The sequence below is a fragment of the Chenopodium album genome, chromosome 23, assembly GCF_948465745.1.
Source record: "Chenopodium album chromosome 23, dcCheAlbu1.1, whole genome shotgun sequence".
Lineage (NCBI taxonomy): Eukaryota > Viridiplantae > Streptophyta > Magnoliopsida > Caryophyllales > Amaranthaceae > Chenopodium > Chenopodium album.
Genome location: NC_137856.1, coordinates 6,447,889 through 6,468,045, shown reverse-complemented (window position 1 = coordinate 6,468,045; position 20,157 = coordinate 6,447,889). Strand labels below are relative to the sequence as shown.

Genomic DNA, 20,157 nt, shown 5'->3' with positions numbered 1-20,157 from the left:
GTATCTGTTATCTGTTTTGCCATGACCGATGGCGGTATCAGATGCTAAAAAGCAAGTGCTTTAATGACTATTGCAACTTGATCCGCAGAGGTAGGGCATGACTGTATCTATAAAGGGCTGTTTACAATATGCTTTAGTTTGTTTAGTTCCCTTTTCATGTAAATGGGACCTTACTCTTGACTACCTGACTACCATTTTTGCTAGAATTTTTAATTTCTTTCTTTCTTTAGGATGGAGCAGCCGAGCGTGTTGATTTGTTCTTAGTTTCATACGAAGTACGGTGTATTTTGTTATGTCAATCTTTGTTTTTTTCCTCTGAAAAATTGTTATGACTATCTCATCTCATTTTATTTAGAAACATACTTACTTTTAGTCATTGTTACTGTGAAATGTTAGCAAAATATTTGAAAATTAAGGCTTGCTTTTAGGATGAGGCGACCAAGCAGTTGTTCTAATTATGTCACACAGACTACTCCGTCTCGGCTTTCTGTAGCTCCACCCTGTTTCAATGATTTGTAAAAGACACTCTCCACAGTTGTAGAACAACTAACATCTTGAAAATTTATCAACACAGCTTTTTCAATAAATTAGTAACTCTGGTCTGTAAATCACAAGCTAAAAGTGGTTTTCTAAAATGCACATGGAAGTGTCAGTTTACAACGTTAACATCATCAATATTCAACCCCAGTGCACAGCTACAGTGAAACTTGCAGAGAGGCTGCTAATAGGCATGATACAGTCATCCCTATTTTACAAGGGATACAATGAGTATGCATCAATAGCCAACTCACTACCAAATTTTCATCAATGGAGACATCCGACGTGGGCTATATGCCTATATGGATTGCAATCCGGCACTCCTTCCAGTCTGGCCACAATGCCAATCCAGCACCCATTCCAGTCTGGCCAAAATGTCAACCATATCACCATCACCCATGCTTTATGTTTCACCACCTAAACCAAAGCAAGGAGGTGTACCCTCTCTCCAATAAGCAAGGACATTGATACGACGACATCCCATATTTTAAGCAAACCCAATCTGATGAATTAGGTCTTCAAAAATTTCTGCAAGAAAGCAGCACTGCATGGATTAAAAGGAGTTGACCAGTATAAAGAGATGGGTCGAGAATTTGCAGTCACAACCATAATTGCCCAGTCTTACAGAAGACATGAATGAACATTCCCATAATTAGCAATTAGCCCCTTTATGCTGTCAAGAAATCACTTCAATGGTCATCTTCGTTTAGTCCAGGGCAGTTGGAGAGGAGAGCTTCCATGGATTCATACTGAAATCAAGGTAGGTAAATTTCAGGGGTTAGCTATCAAAAGATGCACCTTACTGTTTGCCTTTTTAACAAGATTAATATTGAAAAGGCCTCACATTGATTTAGACACACACCTGACATCCACAAAAGAGGCAATAGCGATGTTCTTCTCTAAGCTTCTCCAATAACTCCAGCAAATCCTGTATCAAATGCACCAGAACTGTCATTTAGTGAATGCATATAGTAAAAAAGAAATAACTGCAACACACCATCCAAACAACCATGAATAGAGGCTTTTGATTTCAGACATATATGTGGCAAGATGAAAAACAAAATCAGCCATATAATTAGCAAGGACTACACACAAATCAATTGGTGTAATACGCAGCACTATCAACCATAGCTAGCACTAGTAAGTAGCACTCCCAGGAATAGCCTCAGCTAGACGAGAAAGCAAATTTTATCAATTGCAAAATACAGACATTAAAAATCATTAATGACAATGGACACAATATCAATGACACTTAGCATATCACTGAGATTAGTATGCAGGGCCAAAAGAGTCACAGATGCAAGCGTCAGGTATATAATTGAAACTCAAGTCAGCTTATCACATAGCAAAATACTCAAATTTCAGGCATGAGCATGACTTTTCTTTCCACAACATCGTGGCTTGTGGTAGTCAGTAAAAAGATATGGCAGATTAAGTTCAAAAAGAAGATGCAGGAATCCATCTAAAGCAAAATGTAAGGGTGTACCATCAATTTAGTTCTTTATAACCATTACACTTATAAAAATTGTATTTGCTTTTGAATCGACTCTTGTGCTGTAACTTTTTCAGCCAAAACTTATTCCAAACTAAAAATCATATTTCTAGCACCATATAACCACGGACTAACTATTCAATACACCTATTAAGAAGCCGTAAGTTCCATCCAAGTCATAATACAATTCATTGTTATTATATTAGGCCAATTAGAGTTGTCCCAAAATTATTGTCGTCTTTCCCTGACTTTATCATGTCACTCTCCTTTAACGACTTAAACCTAACAATATTTTATTACTTTTGCGGGAAAGATTTTTAATAAACTCACCCAATTGTCAAGGGATCATTAATCTATGACAACGCATTTAACCTTTAATTTAGTATGTCGCAATTAACTTCCAATAACAAGGTGAAAACAAAGTAGACTCAGAAAATAACCCAACTCATTGAAATTAAAACACTCTTCATTATCAAAATTCAAACTTGTCTGAGTTAAATTACGGAATGCTCCTACAACATTAATTACAAGGGGGGCTCACAAATCTAGTGCAAGTGGTTCATATGTTGCTTGAAAGCACAAAAACCTATGTAGCTCACTACAACGGTGCTTTGTTTAGTTGAATCCATGATAGTCTAAAGCTAAATATCTAATTACTTGTGATAATCAAGGTTCACAACCATCAAAAAAGTGTACTGATAACATCTTTTTGAGGCCTGGCATTTGTCTAAGCTCAGAAGTCAGAACAGTAGAGTTTCTTACGCTATCCAAGGTTTTTTTTTTTTTTGTATTACCCTAAATATAGTGGTCCCCCCCCCCCCCTCTCCCCCGCGTATGTAGCCAGTCTAACGTTACAAAAACCTCTCCAATAAAGAAAGACTTGCCTTAAATTCATTCTTGTCATTTCAAAATCCTAAACTTGATTAATAGTCCAGAACAAACTAGTGTATAAATTATTTTAAGAAAAAAAAAAAACCTACTTTCCAAAATAAAATATATCTTATGGCCTAATAAATACGTTACCATGCCCAACACAGGTCTATGTCAAGTGTCCAACTTGGCTATTTTGTGAAGATTTTCCGTATTTTAAAACTAAAATGAAGTGTCCAAGTTTCAAAGGTCCAATACTTGAGGTGAAATGAAGATTCCAAGTAACATAGTATAACTTAAATAGTACTTAATAAATTATGCTAAAGTAGTTTATAAATATAAAGCATTTTTTTAAAAAAAAATAAAAAAAGTGTGTTTTTTCTAATAAAAACAACCCTAAATTACATATCAGAGGATATACTCTATACAAGAAAGAAGAAATTCTTTAGTTACTGCATCACTTGCCAATTCCCTTTTCTAGTAATTGGCATCATTGAAGCCATAACCTATGTCTTCTAGAGCAGATCTAATTGCTCATGAGTTTATGAAATCATACATCTCAAGGCCAGCCTGAGTCTTACTATATCCACCAACATTGGATGTATTGGAGACATGACCTTGTCAATATGAACGTCAATTTATAACAATCTCCCTCAGCTTTGGGTCTACAACTTGAAACTCAATATTGATTATAACTAAACCCTTACAATGGATTTTGCAAGTTTTATCATTCCTTCTATTCTATAAGATACCATGTGTTCAAAAATTAGACACTCCACATAGGGGAAAAAATGCATGAATGAGAAAACTACCTTGTTTTAACAATCATTTCTCTCACATGACTACATGAGACATGAAAATTCTTCATTGTGATAAACTAGATATTCTGCTATCGATGAAATCCTTTTTTGCATGTGATTCCCACAACTTTACACCCTCACATTGATGGGAAATTTAGGAGGACAGAAGACATAACATGCATTTCAACTGAATGACACCAGACAGATCATAATCCCCCATCATCATATAACCATACATTTTGATCCACCGGGCCATGAGTTCACAGCCACAAACCACATAAAAAGAAGTCAACTCAGTGCCAAGACACAGAATATTTTTTTTTTTTTTCAAGTGTAAACCAAACTCTTTTCAAGTGAAGAATACTATTCATAATATAAAACAGATGGCTCCGTTATTCATTCCAAAGAAAAAACAAATGGATCAGTTATTCCATTCCCTTTCGACACCTAAAAGGCTAACACAGAACCAAACATAGAATATGTTATCAACCCAACAACACATGATACTAAGATTTTTTTCAGGAATCAAGATCAAAGAGTCGTACATAGAACCCTGTCACAATTCACATAACTCCATGTGTAGAAATTAAGGAAAAATTCCAAGTGAGACTCGAGTAAGGATATCAGCAATACAATACAAGAATTCCTACACGAACCAAATCGCTTATAGTCTTCACCCAATTAAGCTTATGAAAGTAAAATAACAAACTCACTGCAAGATGGCAATCAACATGGTTAATCGGCTATCACCAGAGCTAAAGATTTCTGTCAGCTTAAAAGTGGAATGTCTTTGCACATATAATGTTCCTAGCTTAGTAGACAAGGATATCCTAAATTATATGAATATGATAGAAGAACACAAATGCTAACCAAAATCATATATTTCCTTTAAAACACTCAACCTCAAAAGTCTTCACTCAATTTAAGTTATGAGAAGCAAATAACAATGTCTAAACAACATCAATTACAAGGGTGGATGCTAGCCATATGGCGGCCATTTACACCAAAAGGTCCTGTAATATCATTGCAATTTCGACTCTGCAAACTGACATTCTAATTTTATTTAAGAAAACAAAATCTTGGGCAATATCAAACAATATAAGATCACAAATTACTCCACTAAGGATAAATCATGACTATAATTAACCTAAAATGAACACAATTCAGCCATTTTTTTTATCACATAATCATTAAACACAAACACATCACAATCACAATGCTAGTAAAAAAAACACAGCTCAAAATTCAAACAACTAACATAACAAATATAGTCCCAAATAAATATACCTCTTCAGTAATCACTTCCTCTTCCTCCTCCTCCTCATCCTCCCCATCATCACCTTCCTCCTTCTCCGGCTCAACCTGGGGCTCTCGATTCTCCAACTGATCAAGCACCGCCTTCGCCTTATTATAATTAATCACAATCCTCTTACTCTTCCATTGCATTTTTTGTCGAACCTCGAAATCCTCCAACATCACCTCTTCCGTCTTCTTCTTCCACACTTCCCTAACTTTCTCTCTCTTCACCCTCTCCTTCGCCGGATCCTCCCGCCCAATCCCCGCCCTCGACCGGCGTATCTCCAACCCAATTGGCTCCTCTCGACCCACTGAACCCTCCTTACCTAACCCCTTTCCTGGGGTATACCCCATTTGTTTCAGCAATTTGAACCCAATATTTGATTGGGGAATTGCTGATTGGAGATTTTCTAGGGTTTTTTCATCTTCTTCTAGCTGTTTTCGCTCTTTTTGGTGTTGCCATGTTTGGAATTTGGGTTTCTTCTTTGAGGGTTGTTGCGATGAATTGGGTAGGGTTTTGGGGGGGAGTTTTTTGGGTTTGAGAGGTTGAGATGGTTTGGTTGTGATGAACTTTGAGAGATCACCCATGTAATCTTCATCTTCTTCTTCTGGTGATTTTGGTTTATCGTTAGTTGCTTCTGTTTCCGCCATTGATGAGAAGAACTTGCAAAAGTTTCAGTACAAGGGGTTTTTGGGTGAGCCTATGAATCTTTTTAATAAATGGTTTTTGTTAATTTGGGGGTAAAAATCATACGGAGAAATATTATTGGTGATGTTCTAATGTAGAAATGGATTTACATATGGACTTACCCTTGACACTTTGTTTGGTTTATGAATTATGATTGTGGAGGGAAAGACTAGAGAGTAATAACGAAATAGAAAAAAGGAAATGAGTTGAGGGAACGAGTGAGCTTTTATTTTCTATCCAAATCTTTTTAAAAATGGAGGGATTTAATTTATTACTATTTTCGTTACAAATTATTTGCAACGGTTAGACACTTTCCCCTTCTACTTTATGTCAAATTGTTGCAAATAATATGTAACGGAGTTGGTAAATGAAAAATGAAATTGGATTCCTCTAATACCAATCTTTTCCCTTCTTTAATTCAAGTCTTATTTGAATAAGGGAGAATGTATCTTTCTCGCTTTCCCTGTAATCAGCCAATCACTATCACGCTTTCCCTTTAAGTGCAAATTACTTTTACCAATTGTTTTTAGACTTGATGACCATATAAGGAAAATGAAAATTCCATAATTTATTGAAGTATTATTGTCTGATCTTCAAATTCACAATTTAATAGGTTATACTCTATAACCCTAAATATCAATGTTCGCATTGCCTAATAAAGAATAACAACTACCTATGATGAAAACTAACTCTAATAACATAAACTACGGTATATGAATTAAGTGCATCATACGAACTCATTAAACTACATAAAAAGAAATTTCATCATAAACTTGCAACTTTCTTTTTAATATTATGCGAGTAGTTAATTAGTAGAAATTCCAAGTTGTCAACATGAGAAACAAGTTATGTTTCTCAAATGGCAAAATCGTAATAAATGCAATTTTTTTTTACTATTTGTAGTCAAAACTGTTTTTTACCGATTTTACCCTAAACCACTACTTAAGGTCGTATATGTATAATTTATCACCATTTTACATACAAGTATTACATGTGGATACTTAGTTACATTTGGCATAATTTTTTTTTTTTTCCTTGACAACGGCATAATTAATCCATTAACCATGTATTTCATGAATAATCACTCAAAATAATCACTTTTAAGGCAGCAAATTTGGAATGGAGTGAGATAATTCTAGAAGTTCTCAAAATTCCTCCCTCTTACAAAAAAAAAAAAAAAAAAAAAAAAAAATATATGAGCTGACCTGGCACTTGCTCTGGGCCCGCCATAAAAACGGTTACAGCAATAGATTTCCTCCCATTTTCTCTCTCCTCTGCAATAACAAACTCTCACACACTTCCATTTTCTCTCTCCTCATTCTCAACATCTTCAACCTTCACCGCCATTGTTACTCGATCAAGTTTTTCGTAATTCTTCATCACTCACTTCACTGCTTTCTTGCAACTCCTCTTCTACTACTCTTTAAATTCCAGAGTATTCGATTAATTCAACCATTCTTTGGTCGAATTTCATTTGTTCGTTGTCAATCGAATTTGCAGCTTTCTTCTTCTTCTTCGGTATATTTTCTGCTGATCTTTGAACTTCGATGTTTATCTTTGTTTTACATTTCTAGTGATAATCGGTTGTTAATGGCGTTTTCTGCTTACTTTGATTTATTTGTGTTTAATTTTTTGCTTCTATATTCACCCTAATTTTCGTTGTAGTTCTGATATTTCGAACTTTGTTCTGAGATTTCTGATGAAAAACGTATTATTATAGCGATTTTGTGATGTATTCAAGTATAATTTATGCTTTGGTTTTCTGCTTACTTGATTCTTGAATACTGGAACTCTGTTTTCGTGAAGGATTTTTGATAATGTTTCTTTGATTAAGAGCTACAATAATTTCTGCATTTCTTTGATTTCTAGTGAGAATTGATGATGGCGTTCTTGCTGCGTTTTTCGAGCCTTTGTTTCCTCGTGTTCGTTTCGGCGATACTCTCTTCGGAAGCTGCAACTGATCCAAACGACGGTAATTTCTTAGTCTCTCTGCAAATTATTCATACAATTTATCATGTGAATTCTGTATTTCGTCGTGTTCTGTGAAGAAATTGTTATGATCCGAGTAATTGATGTTTATTAATATAATTTCATGAATGTATTGTGATTTACTGTCGGCAGTGTCATTTTGATCTTGAATAGATTATGCGTTGAGTGTAATTTTTTGAAAATTGGTCTAAAGTACATTTGGAGTACAAAACTATGGAAGTATTAGTTCTTAACATACGAAGATAAGATTTGTTTTTCGCTAATTAAGGTGATTATACTTGGTGTTTCTATGTACTAGTGATGATAGCCGACTTGTGCTTCATTTCTAAGGAGCATATATTACTGATTTTAATCTTCCATGATTGACAGAAGATTACTGCATACTTCGTATTAGAGAGTGGTGTGGGTTTTATGGTTCCAAAGGTCTTGTTGCTTCATAATTCCAAATGTTATGTGAATTGTCCAAGTTCTATGTTATATTACTAGGATTAGAGAAGGTTTATCCTGGGTTGTGGGGGATCATCATAAGTCTATATCTTGAAGACAAACTTCTGTGAGCGAGTTTATAACATTAGACCAATGTATTTTGCAAGTTAGATGATGTTAGTTGCTTGTAATATGGCTTGGAAAGATTATCAAGGATTCGATGAGGGGATTATAATCGGATAATGTGACTGGAGAATTGTTATTCAAATACATATTGTAATGCTGATACAATATTTGGGTTACTAGATAACTTTCTGTGATTATAAAATAGTTCAACTAAAATTTGTTTGAATTGAATGAGAACGTTTTATTAAATGCAGCTTTAGCACTGCATGACTTGTACAATGCCCTAAAAAGGCCAAAGCAGCTTAAGGGTTGGACGTCAGAAGGTGGAGATCCATGTGAACAATCTTGGACTGGAATCGAATGCTCTGGCTCATCTGTCATTCATATGTAAATCCCACTCAGTTCCCTCAACGTTTCTCTTTGATGCAAATTTTGTAAACTGTGTACTAATGCTAACTCGACTTCTTCGTTCTCTGCGATGAAGCAAACTGCATGGATTGGAGCTTGAGGGATACCTTGGTGGCCTGCTTTTCAATCTCCACAGCTTAAAACACTTGTAATTGGCCTCGATCTCACTTGTTTTTCAGCTTGTCGTATTACTAGTGTATAGTCTTTTCTGACTTCTCCTTTGCAACACTAGGGATATCAGCTCAAATCGAATTGGAGGAATGATCCCAGATGGCCTTCCACCTAATGTCACCTACTTGTAAGGCCTGTTCTGTCTTTTTTTAATGATTATTTGAGTTAAAGTTATTGAATGCCCATGAGCTTACAATTCGTTCTATTATGTCATGCAGGAATTTGGCAGAAAACAAATTTTTACTGAGCATTCCACAGACCCTTTCTTTCTTGAGAAACTTACGACACCTGTGAGTAGCTTGCTTTATCCTAACTTGAAGGTTTATTCTGTCAGTTACTATTATGCTGGTCTTATGCTAAAATAACATAAAAAATTTTCTTTGGTAGGAATCTGAGTCACAACATTTTATCTGGACCCATTGGAAGTGTGTTCAAAGGTCTTGACAACTTGAAGGAAATGTATGTTTCCTTAACACTCTATATCCATCCTAGCCTAAGTTGCTGGTTTCAATTAATATAGGATCATATATGCACATAATCTGACAGAGCCAATTGTTAAAATCCTGCATGCACATTATCTGACAGCACAGGCATCAAAAAACATTTCTTGTGTGCATATATTGTTTCTCCATCTTATTTTGCATATTCTAATCATTGACATCTTTATACTTTTCTTCATTTGTTATAATCATGTGGCTTAATCACTAGGAATTTTCTAATGCCGATACTGTTCATTTGTTATCCTTATTGTCTAATATTAATCTACTGCTACAGGGATCTATCATACAACAAGTTCAGTGGAGATCTACCGAGCTCATTTGCATCTCTGACAAATCTTACCAAACTGTAAGTTTACTAATTCTGTAGAGATGATAACCGAACCCGAACATGTTTAAGATCTATCTGTCAATGCCTCTTCAGTGTTAAAATCATCTTAGTTAATTGAAGATATGAATATCATGCAGGTATCTGCAAAACAATGAACTCACAGGTTCAGTGGTATACCTGGCTGACCTAGCATTGATTGAATTGTAAGTCAAATCTTATATATGCAATATGACTTATTTGTGATTTGCTTCAGTAACATTCACATAATATTGGCTACGATGTATTTCCAGGAACATTCAGGATAATCATTTCAGTGGCATCATCCCACAGCATTTTCAAACCATTACAAATCTATGGTAAGAGCCTAAGAGGAGTTCCTAATTAGCAATTACTATATCACATTTCACACTTAATATCACTTTTATGATTTTTTTAGGATTGGAGGCAATAATTTCAGTCGAGTTGTCTCTTACTCTCCATGGAGTTTTCCTTACGATAAGGTCCCCAGTGAGCAGAATATTTCTAGTCCACCAATAGCTGAGTCAAGCGCCATAGAAAAGAATCCTTCTAGGGAAACACAACAGCAGCACAAGAGAAAGGGGAAGGCTTTAGGAATAATAGCTTTAGGAGTTGGAGGAGCAGCCTTCATTTTAACTCTTCTGGGACTTGCTATTGTTGTCCACATTAAGCGAAATCATACTGCTGAGCCTGAAAGCTTAAACAGCAGCCGTAGGTCAATGTGCTCCTTTCCAGTTAGTTCAAATGGAGGTAATCATATTATTTGTTATATAGAATTCTTTTTCTTTCAGACGTTCCTTCGGTCCTTCCTTAATTCCTTTCACACTGGTTTTGCATTTTGCTCCAGCATAGCATCTACTGTAGGTTGTGGAAGCACAGATTTTGGTGTATGTTTGTTTCTAACTTCAGAATTTTAACTAATGTTACTTTTTTTTTCTCCTAAGCAGATCATTCTTCTGGAAGATATGAAGATCTCCCACAAAATTTGTCATTCAAAACTCCACCTGTGGCCTTACCCAGACATACATCTGCTGTTCGTGTGTCTACCAATGGCAAAGTGCCCCCAAATGCAAAACTTTACACAGTATCTGAACTCCAGTTGGCTACAAATAACTTTAATGAAGAAAACTTTCTTGGAGAAGGATCGCTTGGTTCAGTTTACAAAGCTAAGTTCCCTGACAGCCAGGTATATTTTTGAGTGCTGATTTTATCTTTTCAAATTAAGTTCAGTCTGATGATAAGCTGATTCAAAATATCCATGCTCTTGGTTTCCAGATTTTTGTTGTGAAAAACATAAACTTGGTATCTCTGTCTTTCCATGAAGAAGAACAATTTTTGGATGTTGTTCGTAGCATATCTCGTTTGCAGCATCCAAATATTGTATGTCTTACTGGCTACTGTGTGGAGAACGGACATCACCTTCTTGTATATGAATATGTCAGAGATTTGACTCTTGATAAAGCTCTTCATTGTAAATTCTTTTTGCCACTTACCTGGGACCTCCGTATTCAGATAGCAGTTGGTGTGGCAGAAGCCCTGAAGTAAGCTACTTTGTAGTTCCTTGAAAAAATACAAATATCACTCTCACCTGTGCTGCTATTCTTCTCTCTTATCTCACTGGGATTTTTTATTCGATGTCAGTTATATGCATTCCTTGTCACCCCCAATTGCACACTGCAATCTGAAAGCCGCCAACATTTTGCTTGATGATGAGCTTAAGCCTCAAGTAGCTGACAGTGGACTTTCTATATTGAGGCCTCTCACCAGCAACAGTATCAAAGTCAAGGTAAATACAATATTTTTGCATAGATAAGTGCTAATGACATTGCAAGAGTATACACTGCATTGACCTCTCAGTTTTGCTCACATCTTGTATTTCAATGCTTGCAATTCTCTAGTTCCCAACGTGTGGTTCCGAAAATATTTTGGTCTTTAATTATCACTGTCTATTACAACTGCAATAAACAGGCTGCTGAGATGGCTATCAATGACAGTGGCTACATTCCACAAGAATATGGGCAAACAGGATTAGAGAGCATAAAGACTGATGTATATGCCTTTGGTGTCTTGCTTCTGGAACTTTTGACCGGAAGGAGGCCATTTGACAGGTACTGTAACTGCTTTGAAAAAATTTATAGTACTCTGATGGATATGATTTGCATCTGCTAACAAAATTTATCATTCCTGTGACATCGTGTTTCAGCTCTAGAGCAACAGAAGAACAATGTTTGGTAAAATGGGCTTCACATAGGCTTCATGATTATGGATCTCTTGAAGACATGGTTGATCCAATCCTAAGAAGATCAATCTCTGCAAAGACTCTCTCGAGATGTGCTGACATCATATCTTTATGTGTCCAGGTAAATACTCATCCAGAACAAATTTAAGACATGCTCAAACCTCTGTGCTTTGGCTTATATAACCCATCAAAAGTTTTCACATTATCCCACATGATAGGAAATATCTTTCCCATGTTTGAAAAACCAAAACTTGTATACATCCAAGATAATTTCACTGTAGTTCATATAAAATTCTACGTGCTGATCATCCGTAAGTCTCATGGCCACCCAAATACTATGTGGACCAACACATGCTCTGTTCCTTACGTGCTTTCTTTGAATCTTTAACAGCCTGAAAAAGAATTCCGGCCACGAATGTCAGAAATTGTTGAAGCTCTAATGAGAATCTTGCCAAAGCCTGGGGCAGATGTTGTAGAAGGTGATGCCTTTGAGAGATCTTTTCGGTCAACTAAAACTCGTTTTTCTGAACTCTCCTGAGAAGCTTCATGCCAGTATGAATTGGTCAGACCAGAAAATACATTGTTGCAGCAATGCCAGCAACTGCCACTCAACTTAGAGATAGGAATGCAGGATGTGCAAAGCTATTATCATTAACAGTTGGAGTCTTATAGTATGGCCCAATGCCTAATAAGGCACGGTTACACTGTAATACTGTGAGTCCAATGCAAGCTAGCATTGGTGAGTTAGGATATAACTGAAAAATAGTGGCACAGAGTAAACAATAGCTCATGGTTTAACAGTTTCTTTTTATCATAGGTTCAGTTTATTTCTGTTCAAGATTTGTTCTCTGTAGTGTTTGATTTCAAATTCAAATTTATGTCGACTACATTCAGCTAAACAAATTTTTGATAGGGAAGACGGAAAAGAAAAGGGGCTCATCAGATATACTGCTTCATGTTACATTCCACCTTACATAAATGAACATGGTCCGGCCCTTAGACTTGAAGCAACTAATGATAAACATACAAAATTAAACCAGATGAAAATTTGAGAAATAAATCCTTATTTGAAGCTTAATTTGTTAAGAATATATACCAAAACAGAGTTATACAACATTATAAACTTTCTAAACTATATTCAACATTTCAACGTCTTTATTGAAAACACAACAAAGTGTAAGAATGCCAAGTTAGCCTGTTGCTGGTTCCTATTATTAGTACATGCTAACACTGGTAGAAAAGATTGGGAGAACAGCTAAAAAGATCACACAGATACACCACTATTTAACAAGGAATTAATTTCTCCAATTATCTTGACAGGTCTTCCGTTGAACATGGATGAAAGAGTGGTTTCACATAGTTTCTTCAGCTCCCTTGTTTTGTTGATTGCTACTTCCTGTGAATAAAGAGCACTCGTTAATTCTTCTGCTCATCGGATTCAGGTCAAATTAGTAATATGAATATATGCACGCACGCACTAAAGTACAGCCTGCATGCAGGCAACAAAATAGCATCAAGTCTGACTTCTGTCATTCAACCAGCAAAAGCAAATAATACAAAGACTATCACATTTTGAGGTGCATTTTTGAAGTACAATAACACCAAAACATTTTTATATGTTCATCCCCAACTCCTACATGTAGCCGACCCCACTTGTGGGAAAAGGATTTGATTGATTGATTGATCCCCAACTCTTCCACTGTATTTAATATGTAGCACTAAAGTACCAAAGTAAAGGAGGGAGAGGCAGAACCACTAGCTCAAATCGCATCAAATGCATCAGTTGTTGATAATTCTTGAATGAAAAATACTAGAATCTCATGATTTTCCTCTCTATTAGTCAATAAACAAGTGAAATAGAAGAAAACCACAATTCCGCTCTCTGCTGTCTCCTTTCAGTTGCATTGAGCATTTAGGTTCTTACATTTCACAAACTAAGGTTTAAGTGTGCAAAGTGTCTTCCTTCATGACATGTATTTAGCCAAGGCCAACTATACTGGTATGATTTTGCAACTAATTCTATCTTCTTTATCTAATAAGATGGACCCCAGATTACATTAGAAAGATCTTGTTCACAAGGCACGCCCACACACACACACACATAAATTATATTTTGCCTCTTTATTTTTCATGAACATTGCACCCTCCTCAAGGATAACTCTTCACTAACCCAAACTTTTAAGTTTTCAGGCAAGAAGATGAAGGGATTTCAAGAGCCATTTAAAATCTTGATTAAAGGGCTTGTTTTGTTCACTTTATTCCCACTTATTACAAAAAATTATTCATATAAAAATAATAAGTTTAGATAGGTTCGAGAAATATAAGTTCATATAGTGAATAAGGTTTACATCAAATTTTAACTAAAAAAGTTCTAACAAGCACAAATATTTCAGGTAAGCTCAAATAACTTCAGAAAATGTCCAGATAAGTAAATTGCACCTTAAGCGTCAATTTTATCGGACAAACTAAATTACATGTACACTAAGGGGTGTAGTCATTACTCATTTCTCGCCTCACCCCAACAGTCAAGTCAAACAAGACGATTAGTGTTAGCACCTCAAAATCGTTAATTTATTAAACTCGAAACTCATCTTCTTCTTAAAAAAGACTATTGGCTTATTTGGTTTCTTAAGCAAAACGTCATCATTCAAAATTTGAAGATTATCGTCCTGCTACAAATCCATAATTTCCAATAGAACAAATTCTTCCCAAAACTAACAATTGAAGCATGGCACAAGAAACCGAGCACACAATACTCACTTGCTTAGGCCAAGATGAAGAAATTGAATTCTGCAACTCCATACGTTTCGCAGACAAGTCTTTCAAACCATCTTTCAGCTTTACTTCATGATGCTTTTTTTCTTCCAAGTTTTGCACTAGTCTGTCTAAGAATCTGTAACAAATGGAAATAATTAGAGCTGTAGCTCCAAATACATCACAAATTATTGATGATTTGAAAACATAAAATTCTGTCAATGATCTAATGAATTATTATAGCAAAAGGCAGACGGCTCAAATGTAAAAAAAATAGCAGTAAGATGAAGACAATGACATGCACAGCAGAAATCTCAGGACAAATTCTTAGTATTGGAAGGAGGGAGAAAATGCTAATATAGTCTCATATAGTCATAAATGTGAGCACCTTCTTGAATTTAATATCATGATCAAGTCTCTTGTTTTTTTGTTTGTTAGCAAAGATATGGCCGTTGAAACGTCAGAAAGCATTTTCTGAATGTTATCAGTAGAATACTGTTGCAAGACAAATGGAGCAACTGCCTGAACTTGATGTTGCAAGGACAAAGTTTCTTCATTTTTCAACTCCATCATACGCTGGTTTAAAAATGCCTTGATCTGTGAAAAGGTACAATTGGAACAATAAGAAACACTGCAGATCAGTTCTATTTCATCCATCCCTTTACTTTTACCAGATTGAAAGATAAAAGGCAAAATTAATGAGTGATACAAGGTGCTGTTAACACATAGCAGAAACATTTAAATACCTCAAAGAGATCATCAAGAATTTTATTCCTGTATTCCGTCTCCAAAAGTGGACTTCTATCACCTGAGACTTGAGCATCAGCTAAAGTATTCAGAGCAGATGTTTGAGCTTCCTTTGCATTATGTTTATCAGAATCTTCCGTTGCTTCCACTTGAGAATTGTCAACACTATAATCCCACGATATTTCCGAAACCTCAACATCAATGGGCCCTCCACCACTTGGAGCAGCCTGGCCAAACTTTTCAGTCTCAATTGCTGAAGAATCTTGCAAAAAATCTTCAGCATTTATAATTTCATAAGGACCCAACCCATTAGCAGCATCATCAGTCTCTTCAACAGCGCCAATATCCCAGTCAATCTGAGAGCTATCTAATGTTATATCCCAATCAATGCCATCTGCCCCGGTGCTCAGGGTTCCACAAGTATCAGAATGTTCATTAAGGTTGGACACATCATTTGTGGACTCGACCAAATCAGATACCACAGAGACACTAAGTGTAGGTGGGTTTTCAATTATATTCCTTAAACTTTGAACCACGATGCCAGATGTACTCTGTATAAAATAAATGAGACTATATTAGCAACAGGCAGGCAAAGTTGTCATCGTAAAGCAGCTTTCACCAGACAATAAAAAGCAAAAATTGGAAAGATAAAAAGTATAGATCAGCTTACATCCTTATTGGTATGAAGCTCTGTAACGATACTGGAGTAGTATTCAATAGCTTGCGCAACAGAATCACCACTTACGACTTCCATAATATTACTGAAGATACTTGGAAGAGATTTTGTAGCACTCCCTAGGAGCTCTAGTCTTACATTATTCCCCTAAAAGCAAAAATTAAAATCAAACTGCTCAGAATCATTATGAAAACTCACTTCACAGGATTCAAGAAATGGGGTTTAGTAATATAACCCAAGTTATGAAACACACACCTGCAATCCTAGTTCTTGACAAGCTTCAGCATACTTTGCTGCTGATGAAGCTGCACTTCTTTTGATATCAGCTTCCTTGCGATCAAGCTCTGCAAACTGTTGCTGTGTCTTCTGAACCTGCTTTTTTAAGTAAGGGCTTCAAATTGAGGGGGAAAAAAAATCAATTAATCAACATGATTGGCAACCAACAAGTTTGCTCATAATGATAGAAGATCAGACTTTGGGCTTACATCTCATAATTAGCATTTTGGGCCATGGTTTGAGCAGCCTCACCAAGGAATACATGATCCTTCTCATATGCCTGGACAATTGCTTCCCATACACCCTGTCACCGTAATCACAAAATGCAAAATTTAGCAAAATTTTTCAGTTAAAAACATACAGCTAAGCAGCAAGGAGAGAAATAAGAACTTACAGCAGCGCCTGAAAGCCGACCAAATATGTTCCGGCTTTCAGGATTGGTCTTCAAAAGAATTTCATATATTTTTTTTGCATCCAAATAATCAATTCCTGGTGAAAGATATGGGAAAAATCATTGTTATGCACAGAAACCAGCTGGACAAGTATAGCTACATAATTAAAGGGCATTTAGTAAAAACCCACTATCTTTAAGTTCAAAGATATTAAATAAGTGAACAAGCGTTGAATGAGATGTAAAGTGAGGCAGAGAACTTGAAATAACCATGTAATTAATGAATTATAGGAACTTTAATCCCAGACGATTTCAAATATTCCACAAATTCAAAATTTTAAGATTTTATTAAAAGATGTAAAACGAATTTTTGGTACTAAGTATAAAAATGAGCAGATGTATAAAACAAACAAATCATAGAAGTAACCAAAAAAACAAAAAAAACACTCCTCATCCAACACCATCTCTGCAAATGAGGGCTTCATCACTTAAAAATATCTTTTATAAATCCAAACACTTATGTTGTCAAAATTCAATCACTTTAAACAGCTAAAGACCTAAATCTTATGTAGGAGGACCTAAATCAGCAATGGGATCAGAATGCAATAAAAAAATATATAAATTGAGATACACGCTACTTAGAGGCCGAGCATTCCTTTGCTAAAAGCTACAATCAATACAAATATGATGAATGGCTGGACAAAACCAACAAAGCAGAACAAGAATGCGTCCAAATTATTGTTACAAAAAAATTATATAAAAAAAACACATTAAGAATGGAATGGTAACTAATCAGATGCTCAAGTGCTTTCAGCTATAGCTTAGAGCCTTAGATTACCCAGACATACCTACTTGGCAAGGTTTGCGGCACTAAAAAAAAACACCTAGTTCATATGATTAGAGAGGAAAAAAAATAACAAATTAGTAAACCATACACCAAAAATTGTATTCAACTTCCTCTTCCCTCCACCTCGTCTTCAGCTAAGGCGAAATCAGCAAGCAATTAATCAAACCTTTTCACCATCTCACAAAGTTCCACGGTTCCACCCGAGTTATCCAAACTTTTTAAGGAAAAAAAAAATATCGTCTACAATTCCAAATAAATTTACATTGAAGGTCCGTCATGGAAGAATTTCAAACTAACAACTGATGTGGCATTTTAATTGTTCTTGTGGAAAAGGTGCAACTACTCAACGTCTCAATTCCATATAAGCATGCTGATTTTGATGATTAATTCTCAAGCATAACTACGTCTTACCTTATTATTCGTTCTCTAATAATCAAACAATGTCTCGTCTAATTATTTGTAGTAATTCCTCCTAAATAAAGCTAATAAAATTGCAACATTTGCAGTTTATCCTGGGATATTGTTCCTCTGAGAAAAATTTAAACCATAATTTTGCACATAATTAAATAAAAATAAAATCAAATTAAAAAATTCTTCATTTTCAAAGTAAATTACGTAGTACAGAAACCCAAAAACAAAAAAAAAATGAAATAATCAGCAAATTTTCATTGTATATTTATGATTGAAACACAAAATTAATACCAAAAAATATGATCAACACACCTTCAGAATCGAGAGTATGGAAGTAAGGATCAACATCTTTAGGAAGCGAAGCAAAGGCGGATGAAATCTTAGCTCTGATTGCATTCAATCGTTTTCTCCAATCCCCAGGAATTCTCTTCCGATCCACAAGCCATTCTTCAATTTCAACAAAATTACAATCAAACAACAAAATCAGGAAAAAATTGAATGAAAATTGAGAAAATGATTACATTAAACCTAACCTCCGAGGCGAGAGAATGAGATGTCAATTGGAAGATTTTGAATGTCTTCTTGAGATGGCATTTTTGGGGATTTTGAATTCTACCAACGCTGGAATTCTAAGCAAAAAAAGTCTATTGAATTGAGTTACTCAAAAGAAAGGAAGTCCGATCACTACATCAGTCAAAAGGTGAAAAATGCCTAAAATGGGTTGTTTTGGAATTTTGGATGTTTTTTGACATTAGCTATTAGCCGTTTAATTAGCGGATTGTATTAATTGGTTTGATTTAGTTAATTATATTAGCTGATTTGACTAGTTAGTTGTAAATAACTTAGTGTAGTATTTGGTAATTAGCTAAAACAAAAATAAACAGTAGCTGTTTGTTTTTGTTTCAGTGTATTTAATACCCAAAAAAGCTAATTGTTCAATAAGCTAATTTCAAAAACCTCTTATATCAGACATACACATTAGCTTTTTATTATGTTCAAACCTCTAATAGTGCTCAATAAGCTAAGAGCTTTCTAAAAATCTTTTTATCAAACAAAGCCTAAAGGTTACTCTAGTGTTTCCGTCAAACTAGACCTAACCACTTAAATCCTTGTATTATTTGTTTATCTTCTTTTTTGTTCTTCTCGTTCTTTTTTCCCATTGACTTGTTTCACATTAATCAAACACAATTACACCCTTATTTTCTAAACAATTGGTATTTAGAGTCAGGTTTATGGTCTTAGGTTTTAGTTGTTTTATAGACTAGTTTGATTAACGTATGTCATTGAAATTTGACATTCGATATAATTTTTTCCTATGGCAATTGAAGATGAAAGCTATCTTGTATCAACGTAGTTGTAACAGGACTCTTGAAGATGTATCCAAAAAACCTTCAAGCATGACGTTGAATAAGTAGAATGAGATTGATTTGAAGGCTCTTTCGGTAATTCAATTATGACTTTCTAATAAAGTTTTGAGAGAGGTTGCCAATGAAACGACTACTGCGGGTTTGTAGTTGAAGTTGGAGTCACTTTATATGACAAAAAGCGTGACAAACCATCTACTACTTAAATCTAGACTTCATGATCTTCGTCTAGAAGAAAGTAAACCGTTTAAGTGTTATATATATGAATTCTTCTCTATTATTATGGATTCACAAAACATTAATGTTGAAGATATGACTATTAGGTTGCTCGTGGAATCATGGATGTATGTCTTATTTGACCAAACCACATATTGTGTTTGTTTATCTTCTTTATTGCTTTTCTCATTCTTATTTTGTTGTTCCGCATTAATCAAACACAATTGCACCCTTATTTTCTAACATTAAAGGCTTTGGCAAGATAATTAGTGGAATTCCTAAATGATGTATTAACAAATGGCAAGGTTAAAATATTTCAAAAAAAAAAAAAAAAAAGGGTAATGCTAAGGTCTATATATAAGCATTAAGTACACTTTTAGAAATTGTATAAAGTTAGGAATTTATGACAAAAATACGCGTAAATCAATGTTTATACTTTTATGATTTCTTAACTTTTTATGGTTTTCATGTTTAAAGTTAATGCTTATATGTAGCCCTAAGGGCTATGTATAACATTTTCCAAAAAAAAAAAAAAAAAAAGGCAAGATTACAATTAACTTACGAAATGCATCTAAAGTCAACTGTTT

The 20,157-nt window shown here is 35.0% G+C and overlaps 3 protein-coding genes across 5 annotated transcripts; 1 reads left to right on the top strand and 2 right to left on the bottom strand.

Annotated features, from left to right (window-relative positions):
- Positions 1-576: 576 nt before the first annotated feature.
- LOC145608821 (uncharacterized) lies at positions 577-5,815 on the bottom strand. 3 transcript variants are annotated; one of them, XR_014105902.1, is made up of 4 exons: positions 4,987-5,815; positions 1,400-1,465; positions 1,144-1,286; positions 577-1,065 (listed from the first exon to the last, which is right to left on the bottom strand). XR_014105902.1 is itself a non-coding variant. In XM_081664415.1 (3 exons), the coding sequence occupies exons 1-3, from the start codon at positions 5,644-5,646 to the stop codon at positions 1,227-1,229; spliced, it is 786 nt and encodes a 261-aa protein (XP_081520541.1). In that variant the 5' UTR covers positions 5,647-5,815; the 3' UTR covers positions 577-1,226. The 3 variants fall into 3 exon arrangements, 1 of the variants encoding a protein (XP_081520541.1); XR_014105901.1 differs by having other exon boundaries at positions 1,163-1,286; XM_081664415.1 differs by having other exon boundaries at positions 577-1,286.
- A 1,749-nt stretch (positions 5,816-7,564) lies between these two features.
- LOC145606928 (protein STRUBBELIG-RECEPTOR FAMILY 2-like) lies at positions 7,565-12,426 on the top strand. Its single transcript, XM_081662751.1, has 16 exons — positions 7,565-7,655; positions 8,479-8,611; positions 8,709-8,780; positions 8,865-8,930; positions 9,022-9,093; positions 9,191-9,262; positions 9,578-9,649; positions 9,769-9,834; positions 9,922-9,987; positions 10,068-10,399; positions 10,597-10,835; positions 10,925-11,190; positions 11,291-11,435; positions 11,618-11,757; positions 11,853-12,009; positions 12,280-12,426. The coding sequence occupies exons 1-16, from the start codon at positions 7,565-7,567 to the stop codon at positions 12,424-12,426; spliced, it is 2,136 nt and encodes a 711-aa protein (XP_081518877.1).
- Positions 12,427-12,935: 509 nt separating this feature from the next.
- On the bottom strand, positions 12,936-18,660 carry LOC145608672 (CDK5RAP3 protein homolog). Its single transcript, XM_081664278.1, has 10 exons — positions 18,524-18,660; positions 18,303-18,437; positions 16,736-16,830; positions 16,551-16,645; positions 16,321-16,456; positions 16,060-16,212; positions 15,389-15,940; positions 15,031-15,239; positions 14,649-14,781; positions 12,936-13,284 (listed from the first exon to the last, which is right to left on the bottom strand). The coding sequence occupies exons 1-10, from the start codon at positions 18,582-18,584 to the stop codon at positions 13,153-13,155; spliced, it is 1,701 nt and encodes a 566-aa protein (XP_081520404.1). The 5' UTR covers positions 18,585-18,660; the 3' UTR covers positions 12,936-13,152.
- Positions 18,661-20,157: the final 1,497 nt, after the last annotated feature.